Below are 22,255 nucleotides of genomic sequence, written 5' to 3'. Positions count from 1 at the left end.
ATAAACATGTTTATGAATTAGCACAGGCCTGTACAGAGATTCTGCCCAGAATTTTTTTAGAAGGTTAATAGAGGGGAAAAGGGAAAAAAAAGAGAGCCATTGCCAAGTGTGTTCATGTTCTGCATCAAAATCCTACACATGCTGTAAATTAATTACACTTTATGCATATTGCTTACAAAAATTGGACATCTACCCCTGCCCCTGTTCCAAAGACAAATAGGGTAGGTAGTAAGAAATTATTGTTTTTCTGTGCTTTAATGCCAAATTCAAAGCTGATGCCTAGCATGGGTGTTCTAATGTAAAATAAACAATGAATCTTTGCTATTCCTGTTTAAATAAATGAAAGGCTGTCATTATTTTCCTCTGCGCCCACTGACATTTATTTTTCTGAATGACTAGTAAAGTGAAAATGTCCTATAACAAAAGTTGATTTAGTATTTTCATGGCCCCTTTCCTCAATGAGCAGCACCCAAATTTTTCATCAAGTGTGACTTCCACAATGGTGAGTCTCCTGGCTTCGTTGTACAGTAATCTTATTTTATATATCTAATAATTTCTGGGTAGAGACCAGGGCCTAAGGTGAGATATGCACTTCAGGATGTTAAAAAAGTCTGTATTCCACATTTGAAAGACATATAAATTTTATTTCTTTTTTTTTTTTCCTTATGCAATAGAGCATGCCTCATTTTCAGGAAATGAAACAATTCTTAAAACACAGAAATGAAGGTTCACACTATTCAAACACAGATGGAAACTGTATCTCTGTCTTTCAATCTTTGTCCACTAATACCATTGAGAGGACAGAAATCCTCTTGCTCAGCATGCAGAAACACAAATGGACTGTAATTTTTTTTCCTTCTTAAGTGGAACATAAGGAGTTTCTGACACAGCATAGGACCTAAATCTGCTGCTGGAGCTGGCAAAAAAGTGGATTGTGAGACGGGACATTTTATGTTTAGTCAACAGTACAGATCTGGTAATAAGCATGGAATACAAAGAGCCACTTTCAGGTCAGATTCCCAAAGCTGAGTGAAGAATGCTGTGACCTAGAGTGGTTTTCTGGGAAGGATGTTAGAGTTTTCCAGAATTGTAGTAGCAGGAGGTGAGTGAGGCCTTCTTGTCTACAACCAATGAACAGGAATTGCACTTTGGAAACTCCAGGTATGGCACAAGCAGATAAAGGTTTTATACAGTGTAGTGAGTGAAGTCAAGGATGTTTGCAAAATTTCTAAACAGTGTGGATTTTTTTTCTTTTCCCTCACAGGGCAAAATCAGTTCATGGAGTTCCCCACCTCCATTGATACCAGGTAACTGAATTCCTGTTACTGTGTAGCAGACCAGACTCTGGGGGTTACTTTAGACCACTCCAGGTCTTTCTGCATTGAATGGAATGTCTGCATGCCTGCTTCAAAGCTTATTAAGTCAATGTTGTAGTTTTAACAAAATACATCTTTTGTTGTAACATTAAAACATGTTTTTTTTCCCCTTTCAGTTTCTATTAAACTATCTTAAAATATAAATTGTTTCTTCTAAAAAAAGCTACTTAATTCCTCCTTCCTTTTTAATGTTTCTTTTATCTTAATACTGCTGCATTAAAATCTCTTTACTGAGGACTCACAAAAGAGGGAGATTTATTTTTAACCTAATGGTGTAAATTGCAGATGAATGAAGCAAAGCTTCCAAGAGAACTTTAATCTAGTCTTTGGCGCTTGGAATTTCGAGTAAATAACCAAAATTCAAGGAAAAGTGTGTCCCTGCTCTTTGCAGTTTTGTGAAGGTTTTGTCTGTTGCATATAAAAGGAGATTATCTGGTGGATTCTTCAGCATGCAATGTGGTAGATAAAAGAGGGGAATATAACCAGATGGCTCATAAGTGAGTGAAAATATTATTCAAAAAAGTGCTAAATAAAAATACAGTGATTGAGAAACCTTGGTTTCCAAGGCTCTGCATATCTGTAAACATCTGGAGGCATATAAAGCCCAGGGCAGCCATTTCACAGCAATTTCTGCTGTTTCCTGTGGCTGGAAGTCATTTTGAGATTCAGTTCACAGCTGATAAACTCACATTCAGTGCTGGTCCTCACTAGTGAAATATAAAGAAGTCAACTTGTGTGTTTGTAACATACAAATCAAAATATCTTCCACAAAAAATGATAGTTCCCTACTGATTTTGTGAAAGAAAAAAACAAACCAAGCCAAAACCAAATCAAGCAGAAAACCAAACACCACCACATCCCTCAAAAAACAACAATTCCCCCCCAAAAAACCCATCTAGGAAAACTTAAATGGGACAAATAAATTAAGAAAAACTGTTGGAAATTCTTTCAGAATTTTTATGATTAATTAACACAATACTTGCCATGGTTAGCCAGTGCTTTTATACATTATTAAGCTATTCATTATTTTCTAGTATTTATAGATATATATATTCACATGAAGTAGTGCTTAAAAGGGTTCCATAGTACATGTAGGCCCAAAATACATCTCTAAAAAAGGAGAAAGACTAATGAAGTGGACATACACTTTTCTGGCAATTATTTTCACTGCAAGCTGTACTTGGTTAAGTTTCTTTATAAAGTACTGTCACATAAGTTCCTAGTAGACAGTACACAGCATAAGAACAACAAGAGATTAAGAGGATATAGTGCTACTCACTAAAGGAAATAAAAGGAAATTAAACTAGAAGTTCTGCACCCAGTCTTGGAAAAAATTAGTACGCCCAAAATATGGGTTATTTATACTCAAATTTGACAGGTAAAAAAAATATGTTGTGCTGTAGGTAAAACAACATAGTAAGGTAGAAAATACGTGTTGTAAATCTGAAAGAGCAACAACAATAGGAAGAAAAAAATGCGTTTCTGTTATGTCATCGGGTAGAAAAAGTGATGTGGCAAAGTTAGAAAAAAAATTACATGCTGTGCAGCAGGGGAGAAGAGAGCGAAGTTCGGGAAAAAGGCTCCCAATGCTTTTTGCTTTTCAGGAGCCCGCCACTGGGAGAGCGGAACGCACGCACACGCTGAGGATTCGCGGAGACGGCGGGGGCAGCCGAGCCCCGGAGCAAGAGTGCAGAGCCTGCATCCGTCCCGGGAACCTGAGCCGTGACACAGCGAGCCCGGACAGGCAGCACCGCGAGGCCCCGCTGGAATAACAGACACAGCTCTGGGGCCGCCACTGCCCGGAGGGGACGAAGCCGAAAAAAGGGGCTCGGGGGAGCCGAGGGGCTGGGGAGGGCGAGCGGGGCGGGGCAGGCGGGCAGAGCGGGAGGCGGGGAAAGCAGCCGGGCCCGGGGCGGAGCCGAAGGGGCGGAGCCGAAGGGGCGGAGCCGAAGGGGCGGAGGCTCAGCCCGGGCCCCGCCCGCCGAGCCCGCCCCTGCTCCCAACCAGGTCGGACCAAACCCCATAAAGGCGCGGAGCGGGCGGCGCTAGGTCACACTGGCGGTGTCGGTATCGGCAGCAGCGAGCGTGTGACCATGTCTGGCCGGGGCAAGGGCGGCAAGGGGCTCGGCAAGGGCGGCGCCAAGCGCCACCGCAAGGTGCTGCGCGACAACATCCAGGGCATCACCAAGCCGGCCATCCGCCGCCTGGCTCGGCGCGGCGGCGTCAAGCGCATCTCGGGGCTCATCTACGAGGAGACGCGCGGCGTGCTGAAGGTGTTCCTGGAGAACGTCATCCGCGACGCCGTCACCTACACGGAGCACGCCAAGAGGAAGACGGTCACGGCCATGGACGTGGTCTACGCCCTCAAGCGCCAGGGTCGCACTCTCTACGGTTTCGGCGGCTAAAGCCTTGCTTACTTGCCGGACCGCCGCCACAAAAACCCCAAAGGCTCTTTTAAGAGCCACCCACCTATTCCTTGAAAAGAGCTGTATCGCTGTATTTTGATATTCGTTTAGTGCTGTATTTGTCTCTGATTTCTTCCCTTTCACGCAGTACCCTTCTTCCTTCTCTTTTCCGTCCCCCATCGGGTAAGTCGGGCTGCTGTTCAAGGGCCTTTCATAGAGGAAAAAAACACAAACCGAGGACAAAAGAATTAATTGCCCTTTCCTAGGAAAGTTTGAGCGAACTGCTATAAGCTTAAGTTCTGCACAACAAGGTGCCGCAGCATTCATTCTTTTCCTTATTCCCCCTCGCCCGTAACCCAAAGGCAGCAGGAGAACCAACTACGGCGCCCACAGCAGTGAGCCTCTGGAGGAGCTTCTCCCGCCCGCCGCTGCCGCCCGCGGGAGCCCCGGGCCGTGGCCAGGGCGGGTTTGGCGCCCGCGCCATTTCCTAAAGCCCGCGCGGGACGCGATTGGCTCCGGGACATTCCGCGCTCCCTCCGCCCGCGATCGGCCCGGGACAGCGGCTCTCTGTGCGCCGGGAACAGAGAGATCACACCTATCCCATCCGTACCAACAACGAACACGCAACCCCGCCAGAACCGGCCCGGGTTAAATACAGCGAACGCACGCCAAACCACACACAAACTGAGACAAACACAGCCGGCCCTTTCTTTCCCTTCCCCGCGGCACCCGGGCCGCAGCATTTCAAGCTCTTCCTCGAGACTGTGGGTGGCTCTGAAAAGAGCCTTTGGGGTTCGCTTCTGGGCTCCGGACGCTTCCGCCGCCCGCTTTACTTGCTCTTAGCTTTGTGACTCTCCGTCTTCTTGGGCAGCAGCACGGCCTGGATGTTGGGCAGCACGCCGCCCTGCGCGATCGTCACCTTGCCCAGCAGCTTGTTGAGCTCCTCGTCGTTGCGGATGGCGAGCTGCAGGTGGCGGGGGATGATGCGCGTCTTCTTGTTGTCGCGGGCTGCGTTGCCCGCCAGCTCCAGGATCTCGGCCGTCAGGTACTCCAGCACGGCCGCCAGGTACACCGGCGCGCCGGCGCCCACGCGCTCCGCGTAGTTGCCCTTGCGCAGCAGCCGGTGCACGCGGCCCACGGGGAACTGCAGCCCGGCCCGCGACGAGCGCGACTTGGCCTTGGCCCGCGCCTTGCCACCCTGCTTCCCACGCCCGGACATCTTCCCGCGCTCCTCGCTCGCTCCGCACACAAAGTCCCGCCGACACTGACACGCAGTGACACCGACACTGCCGCCCTCAGCCCTCCGCCTTTATATCCCCTCCCTGCACGCGACCGCCGCCTCCTGATAGGCCGAGCCCTCCTCTCGGGGCACGCGCTGCCCAATGGCGCAGCGAATCTCACGCTGACCAATCGCGACGGCCGCAGCGCCCAGAGGTCCCGCCCGCACCCTTCGTCTGACCAATGATGAGCCGCGGAGGGCGGGCTTCGGCTCGCGGCCCCTCCCACGGGAACCGCCGCTCCCGCCCGGACCGGCGGGGCCGCGCTGCCCCGTCCCGCGCTGTGATCGCTCTCTGCCCTGTGCTAGGGTTCTTCTAAAGCCGCCGGGCTGCACTGTGCCGGTTGGAGGTGCCGGGTCGAGGACACAAAGAGGAAAAGAGAGACAGTGGGGCGGTGTCCGTGAGGGGGAAAGGGGGGACGCAGGGGACACGCACGCACTGACAAGGGAGCAATGCCCTCCTACATTTTTAGCGGGACCGATTTTAAAAAAGGGGCTCTAAACTTAAAACTTAAAATGAATGTAAACCTTCCTTTACAAGCCTTGATTCCTAGCCATGCCTTCTTGTTCATAACTGCTTGTTAAATTTTACGTATCAGTCTATTACCAGCAAGAACTGAAAGCTCTGTTTTTTATTCTGGGGCTGAAAAGACTTGCTTCAATATACTTTTAAATTTTTATTTTCACGTAGACATTTTCATCTACTATTTTCACCCACTTAATTTTGCATACTCATGTAACAGCTTAAGGTATGTAAATAAAACTACAAGTACTTTCAAGTGAATTTTTGTCCTTGTCAATTCTGCACAAATATACCCACGAAAATAGAAGGGAAACTTTCATACTTAAAGGATGATTAAGTGAAGTAGGAAGCAAAATGCAATTATAAAATTGCATAATATAAATAGAAGCTTGAAGGCTTCCGTGGTTTAGTATTCAAGTTAAATTTCGTCAGCTAATAAAAATACCAAGTCTTAAAAATACCACAAACAGAAATAGGACACGTTATAGCTTTTTACAAAAACACTGAGTATTCAGTAGGAATAGAGTCTGTAAAGGGTAGGCGGTATCGGCTAAGGGCGGGAATTTTAAAATTTGAGTCAACCAATCAAATGTAGCATTCATCCATCTGCCTATCAGAGAAGGCACCAGTGCTATAAATACTCCCCAAACACGGGCAGCTGTTCATAGCCGCTGTTGGTCGGCACTTAGTCGCTGGTAGCGGGAGTTATGGCGCGTACGAAGCAGACGGCGCGGAAGTCGACGGGCGGCAAGGCGCCCCGCAAGCAGCTGGCCACCAAGGCTGCCCGCAAGAGCGCGCCGGCCACGGGCGGCGTCAAGAAGCCGCACCGCTACCGGCCCGGCACGGTGGCGCTGCGCGAGATCCGGCGCTACCAGAAGTCCACGGAGCTGCTGATCCGCAAGCTGCCCTTCCAGCGGCTGGTGCGCGAGATCGCGCAGGACTTCAAGACCGACCTGCGCTTCCAGAGCTCGGCCGTCATGGCGCTGCAGGAGGCCAGCGAGGCCTACCTGGTGGGGCTCTTCGAGGACACCAACCTGTGTGCCATCCATGCCAAGCGCGTCACTATCATGCCCAAGGACATCCAGCTGGCCCGCCGCATCCGCGGAGAGCGCGCGTAAGCCGTGTCAGAACTTTACTACCTGTATTTAAAGTATCTAAATCAACACAAAGGCTCTTTTAAGAGCCACCACAAACACAGTAAAAGGAGCTGTTACACAAAGTGTTGCATTACGCTCATACGTGCACTTACCAAAACCCACCTTATACAATTATGTATACAGCTTGAACAATTCTGGAGAGAGCAAAGGTAGTGTTGTGCTGCACTTTATATATTTCAATTTCGGGATACAGAGGAGAGAGTTATTTTCAGATGCGGAGAAGTGTATGAGGTTTTATAAGCTCGAAATAAGGATCGAAACGGTTTTAAACGTCCCCGCGTCCGAAACCGCGGGGAAAAAACCCACCGTAGAACAAGGGGAAATTCACTGCTCTCTCAGAGCGTGCGTGTCCCCTGCGTCCCCCCTTTCCCCCTCACGGACACCGCCCCACTGTCTCTCTTTTCCTCTTTGTGTCCTCGACCCGGCACCTCCAACCGGCACAGTGCAGCCCGGCGGCTTTAGAAGAACCCTAGCACAGGGCAGAGAGCGATCACAGCGCGGGACGGGGCAGCGCGGCCCCGCCGGTCCGGGCGGGAGCGGCGGTTCCCGTGGGAGGGGCCGCGAGCCGAGGCCCGCCCTCCGCGGCTCGTCATTGGCCAGTCGGAGGGCGCGGGCGTAGCCTCTGGGCGCTGCGGCCGTCGCGATTGGTCAGCGTGAGATTCGCTGCGCCATTGGGCAGCGCGTGCCCCGAGAGGAGGGCTCGGCCTATCAGGAGGCGGCGGTCGCGTGCAGGGAGGGGATATAAAGGCGGAGGGCTGAGGGCGGCAGTGTCGGTGTCGCTGCGTGTCGGTGTCGGCGGGACTTTGTGTGCGGAGCGAGCGAGGAGCGCGGGAAGATGTCCGGGCGTGGGAAGCAGGGTGGCAAGGCGCGGGCCAAGGCCAAGTCGCGCTCGTCGCGGGCCGGGCTGCAGTTCCCCGTGGGCCGCGTGCACCGGCTGCTGCGCAAGGGCAACTACGCGGAGCGCGTGGGCGCCGGCGCGCCGGTGTACCTGGCGGCCGTGCTGGAGTACCTGACGGCCGAGATCCTGGAGCTGGCGGGCAACGCAGCCCGCGACAACAAGAAGACGCGCATCATCCCCCGCCACCTGCAGCTCGCCATCCGCAACGACGAGGAGCTCAACAAGCTGCTGGGCAAGGTGACGATCGCGCAGGGCGGCGTGCTGCCCAACATCCAGGCCGTGCTGCTGCCCAAGAAGACGGAGAGTCACAAAGCTAAGAGCAAGTAAAGCGGGCGGCGGAAGCGTCCGGAGCCCAGAAGCGAACCCCAAAGGCTCTTTTCAGAGCCACCCACAGTCTCGAGGAAGAGCTTGAAATGCTGCGGCCCGGGTGCCGCGGGGAAGGGAAAGAAAGGGCCGGCTGTGTTTGTCTCAGTTTGTGTGTGGTTTGGCGTGCGTTCGCTGTATTTAACCCGGGCCGGTTCTGGCGGGGTTGCGTGTTCGTTGTTGGTACGGATGGGATAGGTGTGATCTCTCTGTTCCCGGCGCACAGAGAGCCGCTGTCCCGGGCCGATCGCGGGCGGAGGGAGCGCGGAATGTCCCGGAGCCAATCGCGTCCCGCGCGGGCTTTAGGAAATGGCGCGGGCGCCAAACCCGCCCTGGCCACGGCCCGGGGCTCCCGCGGGCGGCAGCGGCGGGCGGGAGAAGCTCCTCCAGAGGCTCACTGCTGTGGGCGCCGTAGTTGGTTCTCCTGCTGCCTTTGGGTTACGGGCGAGGGGGAATAAGGAAAAGAATGAATGCTGCGGCACCTTGTTGTGCAGAACTTAAGCTTATAGCAGTTCGCTCAAACTTTCCTAGGAAAGGGCAATTAATTCTTTTGTCCTCGGTTTGTGTTTTTTTCCTCTATGAAAGGCCCTTGAACAGCAGCCCGACTTACCCGATGGGGGACGGAAAAGAGAAGGAAGAAGGGTACTGCGTGAAAGGGAAGAAATCAGAGACAAATACAGCACTAAACGAATATCAAAATACAGCGATACAGCTCTTTTCAAGGAATAGGTGGGTGGCTCTTAAAAGAGCCTTTGGGGTTTTTGTGGCGGCGGTCCGGCAAGTAAGCAAGGCTTTAGCCGCCGAAGCCGTAGAGAGTGCGACCCTGGCGCTTGAGGGCGTAGACCACGTCCATGGCCGTGACCGTCTTCCTCTTGGCGTGCTCCGTGTAGGTGACGGCGTCGCGGATGACGTTCTCCAGGAAGACCTTGAGCACACCGCGCGTCTCCTCGTAGATGAGCCCCGAGATGCGCTTGACGCCGCCGCGCCGAGCCAGGCGGCGGATGGCCGGCTTGGTGATGCCCTGGATGTTGTCGCGCAGCACCTTGCGGTGGCGCTTGGCGCCGCCCTTGCCGAGCCCCTTGCCGCCCTTGCCCCGGCCAGACATGGTCACACGCTCGCTGCTGCCGATACCGACACCGCCAGTGTGACCTAGCGCCGCCCGCTCCGCGCCTTTATGGGGTTTGGTCCGACCTGGTTGGGAGCAGGGGCGGGCTCGGCGGGCGGGGCCCGGGCTGAGCCTCCGCCCCTTCGGCTCCGCCCCTTCGGCTCCGCCCCTTCGGCTCCGCCCCTTCGGCTCCGCCCCGGGCCCGGCTGCTTTCCCCGCCTCCCGCTCTGCCCGCCTGCCCCGCCCCGCTCGCCCTCCCCAGCCCCTCGTCTCCCCCGAGCCCCTTTTCCCTGGTTTCCCCCCTCCAGGCGTGCCGAGAACGCAGAACCTCGGTTTTTTTCCCCGGCGCAGGGACGTGGCGGGCTTTCGGCCGCCGCACACGTTTTTTATGGCCCTGCTGTGACCTCATTTCACTGCTGGGGTTCCATTCAGGCATTCGATATACTGATAAACGTAAGAACTCTTCGGTCAGTTTCAGGCGCTTAGTTTAGTATTTGTCCTCTAAACCATGAAGCATGAGGGAAATCATGCCTAATTTTTCACGTTAGACCAGAACTAAACGGTTTTTGTTTTTTTTCTCAAAGCTGCCTATGTCTGATTCTCAGAGTATTGTATCAGTGGTGAATCTGCACAGGACTTTTTCAGCAATGAACTGAACACCCTTTATTTTCTATCCTAGTGTCTCCAGTGTTTCCTTCCCATTCACCCTTTATTTTCTCTCTTTATTGTTTTCTTCACATTACATTCCAAACATATTGGTGATATACAAAATGCAATATATGTCCATTAGGTAATTAACTAGATTCAAATTATTAACATATGTCAAATGCACAACAAAAATGGCTGTGCCAACTGTGTTCCTGTGTACCCCCATGTTTTCAAAGGTCTGGCACAATTCTGAGTGGGTACTCATTCCTTCATGTAATACGTTTTCCTTTCAGAAGGGAATGTTACAAATTACGACATTTTTCTTTGTTATTTTGGTATAACTGCATGACTCTGAAAATCAGTCATTATGACTTTTCAATCCATGCCTCATTTCTGTTAGCTATGCCTGCAGTCCTCCATTTGCAGTTCAGGACCCACTGGCTCTATGCAATTAACATCATTCAATATGGAGAATTTGCCTGAGCTCATCATGGCCAAATATACACATTATTACTCACACAGAGACAGAGGAAAGTCCTTGAAAGTGAAGGGCTTGGAAAGATCTCTGAACTCTGGCAACCCTTTTTCTCATTGACTCTGTCTTTTTTTTTTTCTGCCTTAATCACAGTGAATCCAGCAGGGTAAAAAATTATGGGGCCTAAAAATATAATGGTGAAGTAATTCTTTCACAGCACCTTTCAGCTCAGTTATTTTATATAAGAATGTCCCAGCCTGGCCCTGAAGACCTATGCTTCCTTTTAATCTCTCCTTTTATATGACTTGCCATTCTCTCTGTTTCACATGCATTATCTTCATCTTGGAGCTACAGGGAAGGGTATGCAGTTCACTCTCTTTGCTGATAGGCATTTTGTTCATTTCATGCATGTTTTCCAGCAGCCTTTGATAACACACGCAGACACTGAGGACAGCTAACCATGTGTTAATGGAATTCTCCACAATGACAGGGATACAGTCCATGTAATATACCTGCCCATCACTCATCTGTCCATCAACCACTCCCACTCACCTGTTCCTCAACCTTTTGATTTGTAATGCTAAAGCAAATCCCAAAACATGAAAAACGTTTTGTCTAGAGAAAGCAAGTGCTATACACCAAGAAGAAAACTCCGTTTGCTGCTCCCTAATTCACCTCTGTCTTAAGACATCCCCTCTGACTCAATGAGTCTCCAGCCTACAAAGCACTAAAATCTAAAGGACCACTTTGATGAGATTATCACCTATTGCTCTTACCCTCTTTATTTACTAGCCTCTGTCACAGTTGGGATATTGGTCCAGAAAGAAGTTTCTTGTTAATTTCTCATTTCTTCAAGCATAATAATTATGTCTCCAGCATGCAATTCAAAGAGAGCAGAATCTCAAGGCTGTCCTGCTCATAACACCCATTAATTTCTCCCCACTCTTGGATCCCTGCTGATATTACTAACTTAAGAAACAAGTTCTACTACTGCACTGTGTATTCTTCTGACCTCTCCCAGACTTACAGCTTTTGTGTTGCCAATACTAGCCTAACAGAGCTTGTGTGTCCCTCAAGTTTGAAGGGACCATAACCAGATAATCCTACTACCCAAGGGGAAGGTAAAAAAAAAAACAAAACAATCCAAAAGACCCAAACAAAACCACAAACTAAAGCTAAGACCATTCACCATGTAGGGACAGTAAGCATATGTTGTAAAATGAAAATAATAAAACTCTAAACCCAAACAGACTTGAAGATTAAGAACCCATCTTTACTTTCATTAGTGTTAAATGCAAACAAAAATTCCTGTCTTCCTCCACTGGTGTAGCTGACAGTGATAGCCCTTGAAAGCCTTTCTATGTACTCAAGCACACAAAGGCCTAAAGAATTGATAAAACCAGAACAGATTGCAATTTTCCTCCACTTTGGTTTTGGTTATATTTATTTTCTTTCTTCCTTTTTTTTTTCCTAGCAAATTTTTTAATAAAAAGACCATGCCTTAGATTTGGCAATTAACATTGGAATTACTCAGAAGTTCACCTTACTGATACCAGGCCCCTTCCTCAACAGCTTTGAGTAATTTCAGCTATTAAGTTTCCTTGTACATGTCTCACTGCAGTCTGAGCAAACCCAAGCCCCAGCAGGTTTCTCTTTACTCACCACTTCCATACAGCTGCATGTCTGCTGCTCCCTGCTCCTGGCTGTTCAGTGCTGCCCTCCTGTGCAAGTCTTGCTAACCACACAACTAAATGACAGATGTTACAAACTACTAACCTCAAACAGAACACAAAAGTTAAAGTTGTTACTCTATTCCCTATTTCAAAACCAAGTCAACAAAATCTTGATGGCATTTTCAGTTCCAAAGCAAAAAAAAAAACAAACCAAAAACCAAAAAACAAAAACTGACAGAAAGAACAAGATTTAGTTTTAATACAGTCATTATGGAAGCCAATCTTTTCTGGGACCAAGGTAATTTGCAGGCAAAACAGATGAAATATATTCTTCCTGAATGTGCCCAAACCATACATATATAGTCTCATAAGCCTCTGAAGCCAGATTCCCAACTACCTAACTGTATGACAGCAGAGGTGACAAGTTGCTGACATCATTGATATATCAGGGGGAAATTCAGGCCCCAGCCAGCCCTTCCAGTGCCCCTGGCAATCTGCACAACATACTGACCTGAGATAGTGCTACTCTGGCACTAGACCACAGGCTGCAAAGCATGTACTGCAAAAACACGAACTGCAGCACAACACTTACACAGTGAACAACCCTGCAAAACCTTTTTGTTCCCTTCTGTGGGAAAACAGCCTAAAAAACAGCGAGCTCCCTCATGCTAACTGGCAGTACTCCTGTTCTAGAGAGATGGCACAAAGAGCCTTGTCTAGAGCCAGTACCTGCTTCACCTTCATACCTCTGGAGAATAACAGGAAGGCAGCACCATTTAAGGAGAGCACCTTTGCACGGTGAGTTACAGAGGGCTCTGGCTCTTAGCCTACATTGTGCCTGGGTGCCACTGTCAGTGCCTGTGAGGCAAAAAATGAGTTGCCTGCCAATCCAAATTTACCTGGAAGCGTGTCACATCAGTGTCTGGGGTGTCAGCAGCCAGGAAGATGGCAGATTGCAGAACAGCTGTGCATGCATGATGTGTCCAGGACACTTGGTCCCTCCATAGGTTCCAAACACATTTCTGGCTGGAGTGGGAAGTGACATTTAGATTAATCACATTCCTCCCTCCCGTGCACCAGAAGTCACAGACAGCATTGTCACACAAGCAGGAAAGTGTGGAGGGCAGAAAATCCACAGCAGTGCTGCAGTGCTGCAGGGAGGAAGAGTGTGCAGCCCAGCATCCCTCAGTGTGAGCCGCTGACTAGTCTGAGCAGCCAGGATTCCGTGCTATGGAGAGGCTGCTGTGGAAAGGCAGCATGGTGTCACCCTTCCTTGGGGGACTTCACCACTAAATGCAGTCAAAGTGAAGCACTCTCCATTCAGGAGGACAAAATTTCCTTGGGGAGCCATAGCTGATGCAGCTGCTGTTAATGCTGTTCACCTCTCAGGAACAGTTTGTCTAAGGGCCTGAGGTGTTCTCAGTCTCCCATTGATGATGACATTCAAACCATGCCAAGGTGGTCCAGAACACAATTTTTCAAGTGGCTTGGATTAGTTTTAGAAGACCAAATTATTTAGATAGAAATAATTCTATTATTTGATATCTGACTGAGGACCTTTTTTTTCATTGTGTGTGAATAAAAGTAAATATGCCTTAAACTAATAAACAAAGAGTAAAGAACAAAGTCCATTTTTTTCATCATTATCTGTTCTCAGATAGATTTTGACCCCCTGCATTTTTTGCTGACTTTTTTTTTTTTGTTTTGCTTTCCCAGGAAGGTTTTCCTTCCCAGTGCCTCCTAACTATGGACATATCCAGGTTTCAGACTATAGATTTTAACTTGCCAAATTACATGCCATGCAATGAAGAAGGGAGGACACCACAGGTGCCCCAACCCTTAACCACCAAGGGTACAGGGAGGAGTGTACAACATTCCAGGAAGATGAATCTGTGTGGACAGTCATCCCTTGCCCTACCCTATTTGTTCTGCTCCCTACAGGTGCTCACTCATACCCTGAGTTTAAAAGGCCTTATGTGACCTCAGTACACTTTAGGAGCTTTAACAGCAGTAGCAGCAGACACATTAGTATTATGTAGGCAGAGACTTGTTCTGCTGAGCTGCAACAAGTTTGTAGTTTGGTAGGTCTTGCTTTAAAATTCCTTAGCTAAGTGTTAAAAGTTGCTAAACTGTGCTGGCTGGTTGGATCACACAAGTGTTATTACATTTGAAACTCAGATGAAAGATGATGTCACTGAGGGCAAGTCAGGCATGGGTGTAACACTGTAATGGGAGTGTAATCATGGTTGCAGGCAGCATTTACACCTCTTTCCTGTGGAACATGTATGTGGGAATGCAGCACATCATGTAAAGGCCCTCACCTAAATCTCTCTGGAAATGGCCACCAGAGAGAGGCTCTGGTGTGTAAGAGCAGCTGTGCTTCCTTCAGCTGCTGGGAATGACTGAACAGAGCCCTCAGCTGCGGCAGGCAGAGCAGCCCAGCAGCCACATTTGTGTGGCTGGCTCTCATGCTAATGCCTCCTCACAAAATTGCTTGGGAACAACTACTGTGCTACCTCTCCTTAATGCAGACATACCTAAATATAACCCACAGCTTATTTTCGTAGGAACAAGTATTGGCAGGTCCTAAACTGCAGATGGGAACGTTTGATAGCTCTCAGGTGTGCTGCCAGCCCTTGGCTGCGCTTCCTGTGTCTCCTTGCTCATGCCAAGAGGTCTTAATGATAACTGCGAAAGTTGGACAGATTTGAGTGTCTGAAGGGAAGCAATTTGCAGGGAGGGCTCAGGTTGCAGGTTTGTGATGCAGTGTGGGCTGCTGGGGTGCCCATAAGGTGAAAAGGATTGAAGTCGTTCATGTGAAATAGACCTTACAGTGGTGTCTTCAGAAGTATCTCCGGAGATCCTGATATTACTTTCCTTCTCTTACTGAATGATGAATTCTACCTCACTCCAGTCTCACTGGGAAAACCAAACTGCATGTAGCAGTCTATGTAATGTCTTCCCAATGATATTTTTCCACAATATCCTATATCTAAAACAGGATTATTTCCCTTCTTCATTTGCTCAGCTAGAGATAAACCACTCAGCTAGAGATAAACCACTACCACTTCTGCCTTTTAGGTAATCTTTCACCACATTTTTTCTTTTCCTGAGTACATTTGTTTATTCTTTTTTAACTATCTGGTCTGACTCCGGAGCAGCTCTTTTTAAAATTGCCAAATACACCTTAACTTTCCAAAATATTGTTCTTGTATGTATTTCTTTCACATAAAGAAGAACATGTGCTCCGAGCAGCATTTCTGCATCAGTAAAGTAGGTTTCTCTCTTTGCTTCGACACCATTTAAAAAATAGCTTCTTTTTTTGTTTTTTTTTGGTTTTTTTTGTTTGTTTGTTTGTTTTTTTTAATGAAATTTCTGAAGTTACTTCAGTTTAAATGACTAAAAAGTAGCTGAAGACCAGAAGCTGACACATATATACTTAGTAGGCTTTTTGGGATATGAGGAAAGAGTAGCAACTGCTGGGAGAAAAGCCAGGCAGAAAACTGGGATAGTGACCAATATAGGCACCTCAATTTTGCCACCAACAAATGTGAATGAAGACTCTGTGAAGACATAAATGAGAGCTGGAATATTTACAATTCCTTCAGTGAAGCTTACTGAAAAAAATGTGTTCAAAGCACCAAGAATAAGCAAAAAGGAATTTTTCATTTTGCTGACATGTCACTCATGGCCTATGCTTTTCCTCTGTCTATATGCAATGAAGTCTCTAGGCAACTGCTAAATTTCATATCTTCCCAGCAATTGCTACCTTATTACATTAAGCAGCCAAATCAATGGAAAGGTTAATTCATAGTTTTACATACACAGGATAAAGGCTTCAAAACATTTTACCTTCATTTGCAATTTCTGAAGGTTTCTTCGTGTTACATAGTATTGCCAAACAAGACCTTGAAAATCACAATTTGATTAGCTCTTCTCTCAGTTAATTTCCTCTTAAAGCATTACAGAGCTCAGGTGCATTTTTACTGCAACCTTTTTTATGGTATTTTATCATTATGGGGTGGAGGTCACATTTTTCCCCTTCGTTGCATTTATTCATAATTTCACATTCCCTGAAACACTATTTTACAGCAAGCTAAATCTCTCATCTTAGACACATTTTAGTATTTATAAAACAGCCATTGTAAATAAAACCATGACACAGAAATAGAATTGCATTTTCCCAAAACTATCTACTCATACACTCTGAATTTCTGGTTGCTAATATGTACTTAAATACTGTATTCACATTCCATGTTATATCAAGTAATACCAAAGGGCTGGCTGTAGTGCAGTTGTTGTGATTCTTAAACAACTACAAAAGACAATGGATAATACACTTTTTTCACAGTCAGTTACAGATTAATGAAACATTAAGCCAGAGCTCTGTTCTGCTCAGCATATTTCACCATCTTCCACCAGATACCAGTGTTGGTTTGCTCCTTCCTGGTTCTTTAGGAATGACCTATGGCCTACCTCTCCCCTTGTTAAAACTCAGGTTATCACAAATTGCTCTAGTTTCTGTCATAAAAGTATTTCCTTATTTCAGTGATTGCTGTAAAATGCACAAGTAATAATTAGGTGGGTTTTATTTAGAGTGAGAAGGGGATTCAGCATTCAGAGGCTTTAGCTAAACCTTTGTGTAGCCATATTCTGTGAGACACATTAAAAATCCAAACAGCAATAAGATTTACAATTCTACTACTTTTAGAGAAAATATAAAACAAGATAATATTCTTTGGGAATGAAGAGCATGCTTACTAAACTGCAATGATACTCCTTGCAAATCTTAAATTACCAGAGACAAAGATAATTTCCATAAACAACACAAGTGCTGGACATTGCTTTATTTTACAAAACTGCAGTTTTGTAACATAAGGTTTTAAATTACTATATACTTCAAAATAATATGGAACACGACAGGCAAATAGATTGATTTAATTAATATTTGGTAGAAAAATTCGTAGCAAAAACAAACAAAAACACCCCACGTAGGGCAGCAGAGTAACTTTGCCTCCCTTGTACTGAAATCCCAGTAAGACAAAATAAACCAACTCTGTTCATCAGTCTCCAGATAATGAGAAATTGCTTATGTTTCTATAAAAAGTGGAATAGGTGGCTGTACGAGACACTATTTCACTAGACTTTAGCGTTTTAGTAGGTAAAACACATGGTCAAAGGAACCGGTTCTTAATCCATATTCAGAGCTGAAAAAGGAGTTTGTGTTACTTCCTCCTCTTCAAAATCAATTTAAACTGTCAAAATAGCTTCAAATCGTAAGCTTTCAACTTTGACCCCAAGAAAACCCTCTAAAGAATAAGACTGAGTCGTTGCCGTAACATTTATATCAAAAGGAAATTTTTAATTTGCAAGGAAAAACAAAAGTTTCTCCCTTCAGAGGTCTCTCCAGCAGCAGCACACGGGATTTATCGCCTCTCCTTTAACTCAAATCGCGTGTTTGCCGCAGGAAACTCTCCCGAACGCAAGTACCTGCTCTTCTCCCCCCTCACCGGGGAAACCGGCCGATTTGGTGGCAGAAATTCCGAGGAAAACACACTTTTGTTAGTCCAAAGAAACACAAATCGAGCACACCGAAGGGCTCCCCGGCCGTGCGGCGGGGCGGGCTCTGCAGCGCACCAATCACGGCGCGGCTCCGCTCTAAAAATACGAGCATCTGACCCGGGCCAGCCCAATTGTGTTCGCCCGCTCCGCCGAGGCAGCCGCCGCGATGTCCGAGACCGCTCCCAGCGCCGCCCCCGATGCGCCCGCTCCCGGCGCCAAGGCCGCCGCCAAGAAGCCGAAGAAGGCGGCGAGCGGCTCCAAAGCCCGCAAGCCCGCGGGGCCCAGCGTCACCGAGCTGATCACCAAGGCCGTGTCCGCCTCCAAGGAGCGCAAGGGGCTCTCGCTCGCCGCGCTCAAGAAGGCGCTGGCCGCCGGCGGCTACGATGTGGAGAAGAACAACAGCCGCATCAAGCTGGGGCTCAAGAGCCTCGTCAGCAAGGGCACCCTGGTGCAGACCAAGGGCACCGGCGCCTCCGGCTCCTTCCGCCTCAACAAGAAACCCGGGGAAGTGAAGGAGAAAGCCCCGAAGAAGAGAGCAGCTGCGGCCAAGCCCAAGAAGCCGGCGGCCAAGAAGCCCGCCAGCGCCGCCAAGAAGCCCAAGAAAGCGGCGGCGGTGAAAAAGAGCCCCAAGAAAGCCAAGAAGCCGGCGGCTGCAGCGGCCAAGAAAGCAGCGAAGAGCCCCAAGAAAGCCGCCAAGGCCGGGCGCCCCAAGAAGGCGGCCAAGAGCCCGGCTAAGGCAAAGGCCGTGAAGCCCAAAGCGGCCAAGCCCAAGGCAGCCAAACCCAAAGCGGCCAAGGCGAAGAAGGCGGCGCCCAAAAAGAAGTAAATTGTACCAGGAGAGTTCTGTTCTATATATTTTGTTATCCAACGGCTCTTTTAAGAGCCACCCACACTTTCCCTAAAGGAGCTGATGCACCGAGGTCGTCCGTAACCTGCAGCAGGGGTCCAGCAATTCGTAAGTCGTCAAGAGGTCAATTGTGTCTTGTGTTTTTTGTTTCCTAGGGATTACCGAAAGAAATAGTTAAGAACGCGGTAGAGCGCGGCGACTTTAGGGAAGTGTAGACTTTTGTTTTTTCCCCAAGTGATTACTTTGACTACCAAGAAGCAATGTTTTATAATGATTTGATAAAAGATCGGCTGTACGTTTTTTTAAAGATATGTTTTGTAACAAAATAATGCAATTGTTAGGCACGCTACTACTGAGCCATGTCTAATCTAGTGAATTATTTCTTCTTAACTATTTCCGTAAATACCTTTGTCTGTTTGGGGGGTAAGAGGGGAGGGTTTCTTTACGGACACAAAAATAGCCCTGATCTCTCCCAATCCTTTTGTTCCTGATGAGAAAGAAAGCTTTAAGTATTGAAAAAGCCCGCCCTGCCCAAGGATTGGCCAGCGGAAATCCCGGCCGGCTGCCCTTCCCCCTCCCTTCCCCGAAGACGATTACGCCTCCTATCTCTGGAACTGCGTCAGCCGCTTTAAGAGGCGGAAAGGGGAGGTGGGACGGGAACTCTAAGCGAATAGTGTCCGTATGTTCTGAGACGTAAGAACTAAACGGAAAATAGCCCGTACCAGGAAGAACTTGCACGGAGAGGAGAACGTTTTGGCAAGACTTTGTTATCACAAACATGGAAAACGTTGCTACTTTATCCAACCAAAAATAAAAAATAAGTTAAAACAAGAATTGAGTAGTTAATGCAAAACGGCATTCGTTGTTGCGGTAACTCAGCTCTCTTAGGATCTTGTGGGTGGCTCTGAAAAGAGCCTTTGGGTTGTTAGTCAGATGAGATTTACTTGGCTTTCGCCTTGTGGCTGTCAGTCTTCTTGGGCAGCAGCACGGCCTGGATGTTGGGCAGCACGCCGCCCTGCGCGATCGTCACCTTGCCCAGCAGCTTGTTGAGCTCCTCGTCGTTGCGGATGGCGAGCTGCAGGTGGCGGGGGATGATGCGCGTCTTCTTGTTGTCGCGGGCCGCGTTGCCCGCCAGCTCCAGGATCTCGGCCGTCAGGTACTCCAGCACGGCCGCCAGGTACACCGGCGCGCCGGCGCCCACGCGCTCCGCGTAGTTGCCCTTGCGCAGCAGCCGGTGCACGCGGCCCACGGGGAACTGCAGCCCGGCCCGCGACGAGCGCGACTTGGCCTTGGCCCGCGCCTTGCCGCCCTGCTTCCCACGCCCGGACATCTTCCCGCACTCACTCGCTCCTCCGGCACAAGAACAGCAACACTCAGCACTGCCTCGCTCCGCGCTCGCTTTACTGCCTCAACCCTGCGCTGATAGGCTGAGAAGTAGGTCTTGGGCAGGCAGCCAATGAGAAGAAGGATCCAATTCTGACCAATCAGACGCGAATACAGAGGAGTACTGACATCATTTCGTGGTCTGGCCAATGAACGTGTGCAGAGCAGGAGCCGCTCATTTGCATAGGCGCGCTATAAATGTGTCGCACGCAGCCGTGCTTCTCACTTCCCTCCGGGGTTGAATCCGCAGCCGATTCGTGGGTGCAGGAAGAGACACCGCTGTCGAAATGCCTGAGCCGGCCAAGTCTGCCCCCGCGCCCAAGAAGGGCTCCAAGAAGGCGGTGACCAAGACGCAGAAGAAGGGCGACAAGAAGCGCAAGAAGAGCCGCAAGGAGAGCTACTCCATCTACGTGTACAAGGTGCTGAAGCAGGTGCACCCCGACACGGGCATCTCGTCCAAGGCCATGGGCATCATGAACTCCTTCGTCAACGACATCTTCGAGCGCATCGCGGGCGAGGCCTCGCGCCTGGCGCACTACAACAAGCGCTCCACCATCACCTCGCGGGAGATCCAGACGGCCGTGCGCCTGCTGCTGCCCGGCGAGCTGGCCAAGCACGCCGTGTCCGAGGGCACCAAGGCTGTCACCAAGTACACCAGCTCCAAGTAAATACTCAGCTGAAATATTGCTTCACCCAAAGGCTCTTTTAAGAGCCACCCACTTTTTCAATAAAAGAGCTGAACAGTCAAGTAAGAAACACTTTATTGTTTCGTAGTGTGGAATCTTTGTGTCCAAAGGTTTGCGGGTTTTGTTTTTTTGTTTTTGTTTTTTTTTTTTTTTTAGTATATTTTAAAGATTTTTGTGTTCTGCATACTAAAGGGTTGCTCTGATAATATGCTCTCCAGTTTACTGTTAATGAACGTTCAGTAACTAGGAAATGTCTGTAAAGGTGGTTTTAAATCGCTGGGGGTGTTGGTTTTTGGTTTGCTTGTTTTTTTGGTTTTTTTTTTTTTTTTTTTGTTTGGTTTTTTTTAGGTGATGTTTTCACAAATTTAAATATCACCTTACTGTTGCAAGCTTCCATGTTATGTCTGTTGTAAACTGAAGGATAGGGATCTAACTGGGTTTTTCTAGGCAGCAGGGAATCGAAATTATTCATGGATACTCATCCCTGTACAGCATTGCTATTGTCGGATCGGCCACTCGATGGTGCTCAGTCTCTGCAGTTTTTGCCGGTCGCGGTTATTTCTGTCACAGCAGTGAGAGATGAGTACAGCGCACTGTGCTACAAAGGAATTTGTGCGGCGGCGGTAAGTGGCATTTACCTTCAACTCTTGCAAATAGCCCAGTGACCAATATAACACAGAAGCACTTTCTAAACTCCTTTATCTTCACCATTTGTCTTTATAATCTTTCTGTTCATGGTTTTTTTCTTTTTTACAGTAACTGCCTGGCTTCTCCCCACGTCTGCTTTGGCTTCTCCTTTCAAGGAGGAAAACACGGGAAGACTCGTGTTCTAACCTATCTGTCCTTTTCTGCATGAATCTGTCACTGATTGTTTTAAAAGTACGAAATACGAAGAAACTCGACACTCTAGGCTTTGTCAGCTCCCAGGTCTCATCACACAGCTACTAATGAGGCTCAAAGTGCAGGCTTTCTCAGTCACCCCCTCCCATATCTGGATAATAACATGCCACCGTGGATGCAGATCAAAGCCATTATCACTTCCAAACTGGATCTGAATAATCCTATATTTCAACTATATATTGTGAACTTCTGAACATAATTCACGCAGGGACCACAGAACGACAAAATGAATTTTCTAGTACTGACTTGCATATCCTTTGGTAGGACAGGTAATGAGACAGGTACCAGGTCTCTCATAAATCTGTCACCTATTACCTAATAAATGTTAATTTCATTTTGAAGGGTTATGGGCACTTCTCAGACTGGATTTCAGATATCCAGTGGGAAGAGGCGTTCTCCGAACTCTTCTTTATCAGCTTGAAATGGGGTTTTGCAATCTCTCCATGTGCTTTAGTGCAAACTCTCAAACACAGGTTGCTTTTTCTGAGTGCCTGTATATGTCTAATACCTGAAAAGATTAATAAACCATTGTATATCCCACTCTAGGCTTTTCCAAGCCTTCCTGGATCACCAGAAAAGCACAAAGAAGTGCTCATGTTTTCACAGTTGAAGATGGCCACCAGAAGAATTTGTCAGTGGCCATTCTGCACATAATCAGCCATGTGAAAAACCCCAGTTCAAACCTCAGCTGCCATGGGACAGCGCTGCTGCCTGGTTCAAAGCAGGAGCTCAGGGATGCCTTTGGCTGCCCAGCTCAGAAGTGTTCCTTTTCCTTTTGCTGTGTTTGTGTGCTCCATGTAGGACCCTTCACTGGGAGCCATCACAGAAATTCAGGGGATTTTTTAGTAGATTGTTTCAGTGTGTGAAATTATTTCTAGGTCTAGTAAAATCCTTGCTAAACAGAAAGTAAAATGTTGCTCACTTCTTCTTTCAATTTCATTAAGAATGACAAGGCAATATTAGGGGGCTGTGATGTGA

At 48.1% G+C, this 22,255-nt stretch overlaps 8 protein-coding genes across 8 annotated transcripts; 5 read left to right on the top strand and 3 right to left on the bottom strand.

Annotated features, from left to right (window-relative positions):
• The first annotated feature begins 3,445 nt into the window (after positions 1 to 3,445).
• On the top strand, positions 3,446 to 3,952 carry LOC136556941 (histone H4). Its single transcript, XM_066550390.1, has one exon. It carries the CDS (start codon positions 3,470 to 3,472, stop codon positions 3,779 to 3,781), a length of 312 nt encoding a protein of 103 aa, XP_066406487.1. The 5' UTR covers positions 3,446 to 3,469; the 3' UTR covers positions 3,782 to 3,952.
• A 645-nt stretch (positions 3,953 to 4,597) lies between these two features.
• On the bottom strand, positions 4,598 to 5,000 carry LOC136556725 (histone H2A type 2-C). The gene has a single exon (XM_066550093.1). It carries the CDS (start codon positions 4,998 to 5,000, stop codon positions 4,611 to 4,613), a length of 390 nt encoding a protein of 129 aa, XP_066406190.1. The 3' UTR covers positions 4,598 to 4,610.
• Positions 5,001 to 6,287: 1,287 nt separating this feature from the next.
• On the top strand, positions 6,288 to 6,698 carry LOC136556916 (histone H3). Its single transcript, XM_066550353.1, has one exon. It carries the CDS (start codon positions 6,288 to 6,290, stop codon positions 6,696 to 6,698), a length of 411 nt encoding a protein of 136 aa, XP_066406450.1.
• Positions 6,699 to 7,572: 874 nt separating this feature from the next.
• Positions 7,573 to 7,975, top strand: LOC136556723 (histone H2A type 2-C). Its single transcript, XM_066550092.1, has one exon. The coding sequence runs from the start codon at positions 7,573 to 7,575 to the stop codon at positions 7,960 to 7,962; it is 390 nt and encodes a 129-aa protein (XP_066406189.1). The 3' UTR covers positions 7,963 to 7,975.
• Positions 7,976 to 8,622: 647 nt separating this feature from the next.
• LOC136556909 (histone H4) lies at positions 8,623 to 9,123 on the bottom strand. The gene has a single exon (XM_066550343.1). The coding sequence runs from the start codon at positions 9,101 to 9,103 to the stop codon at positions 8,792 to 8,794; it is 312 nt and encodes a 103-aa protein (XP_066406440.1). The 5' UTR covers positions 9,104 to 9,123; the 3' UTR covers positions 8,623 to 8,791.
• An 8,485-nt stretch (positions 9,124 to 17,608) lies between these two features.
• Positions 17,609 to 19,142, top strand: LOC136556602 (histone H1.01). The gene has a single exon (XM_066549913.1). It carries the CDS (start codon positions 17,628 to 17,630, stop codon positions 18,285 to 18,287), a length of 660 nt encoding a protein of 219 aa, XP_066406010.1. The 5' UTR covers positions 17,609 to 17,627; the 3' UTR covers positions 18,288 to 19,142.
• On the bottom strand, positions 19,066 to 19,656 carry LOC136556603 (histone H2A-IV). Its single transcript, XM_066549914.1, has one exon. The coding sequence runs from the start codon at positions 19,636 to 19,638 to the stop codon at positions 19,249 to 19,251; it is 390 nt and encodes a 129-aa protein (XP_066406011.1). The 5' UTR covers positions 19,639 to 19,656; the 3' UTR covers positions 19,066 to 19,248.
• LOC136556604 (histone H2B 1/2/3/4/6) lies at positions 19,213 to 20,449 on the top strand. Its single transcript, XM_066549916.1, has one exon. The coding sequence runs from the start codon at positions 19,979 to 19,981 to the stop codon at positions 20,357 to 20,359; it is 381 nt and encodes a 126-aa protein (XP_066406013.1). The 5' UTR covers positions 19,213 to 19,978; the 3' UTR covers positions 20,360 to 20,449.
• The last annotated feature ends 1,806 nt before the right edge of the window (positions 20,450 to 22,255 follow it).

The sequence above is a fragment of the Molothrus aeneus genome, chromosome 5 (assembly GCF_037042795.1).
Source record: "Molothrus aeneus isolate 106 chromosome 5, BPBGC_Maene_1.0, whole genome shotgun sequence".
Classification (NCBI taxonomy): Eukaryota; Metazoa; Chordata; class Aves; order Passeriformes; family Icteridae; genus Molothrus; species Molothrus aeneus.
The sequence above is the reverse complement of the archived record's forward strand: the minus strand, read 5'-3'. Positions and strand labels throughout refer to the sequence as shown.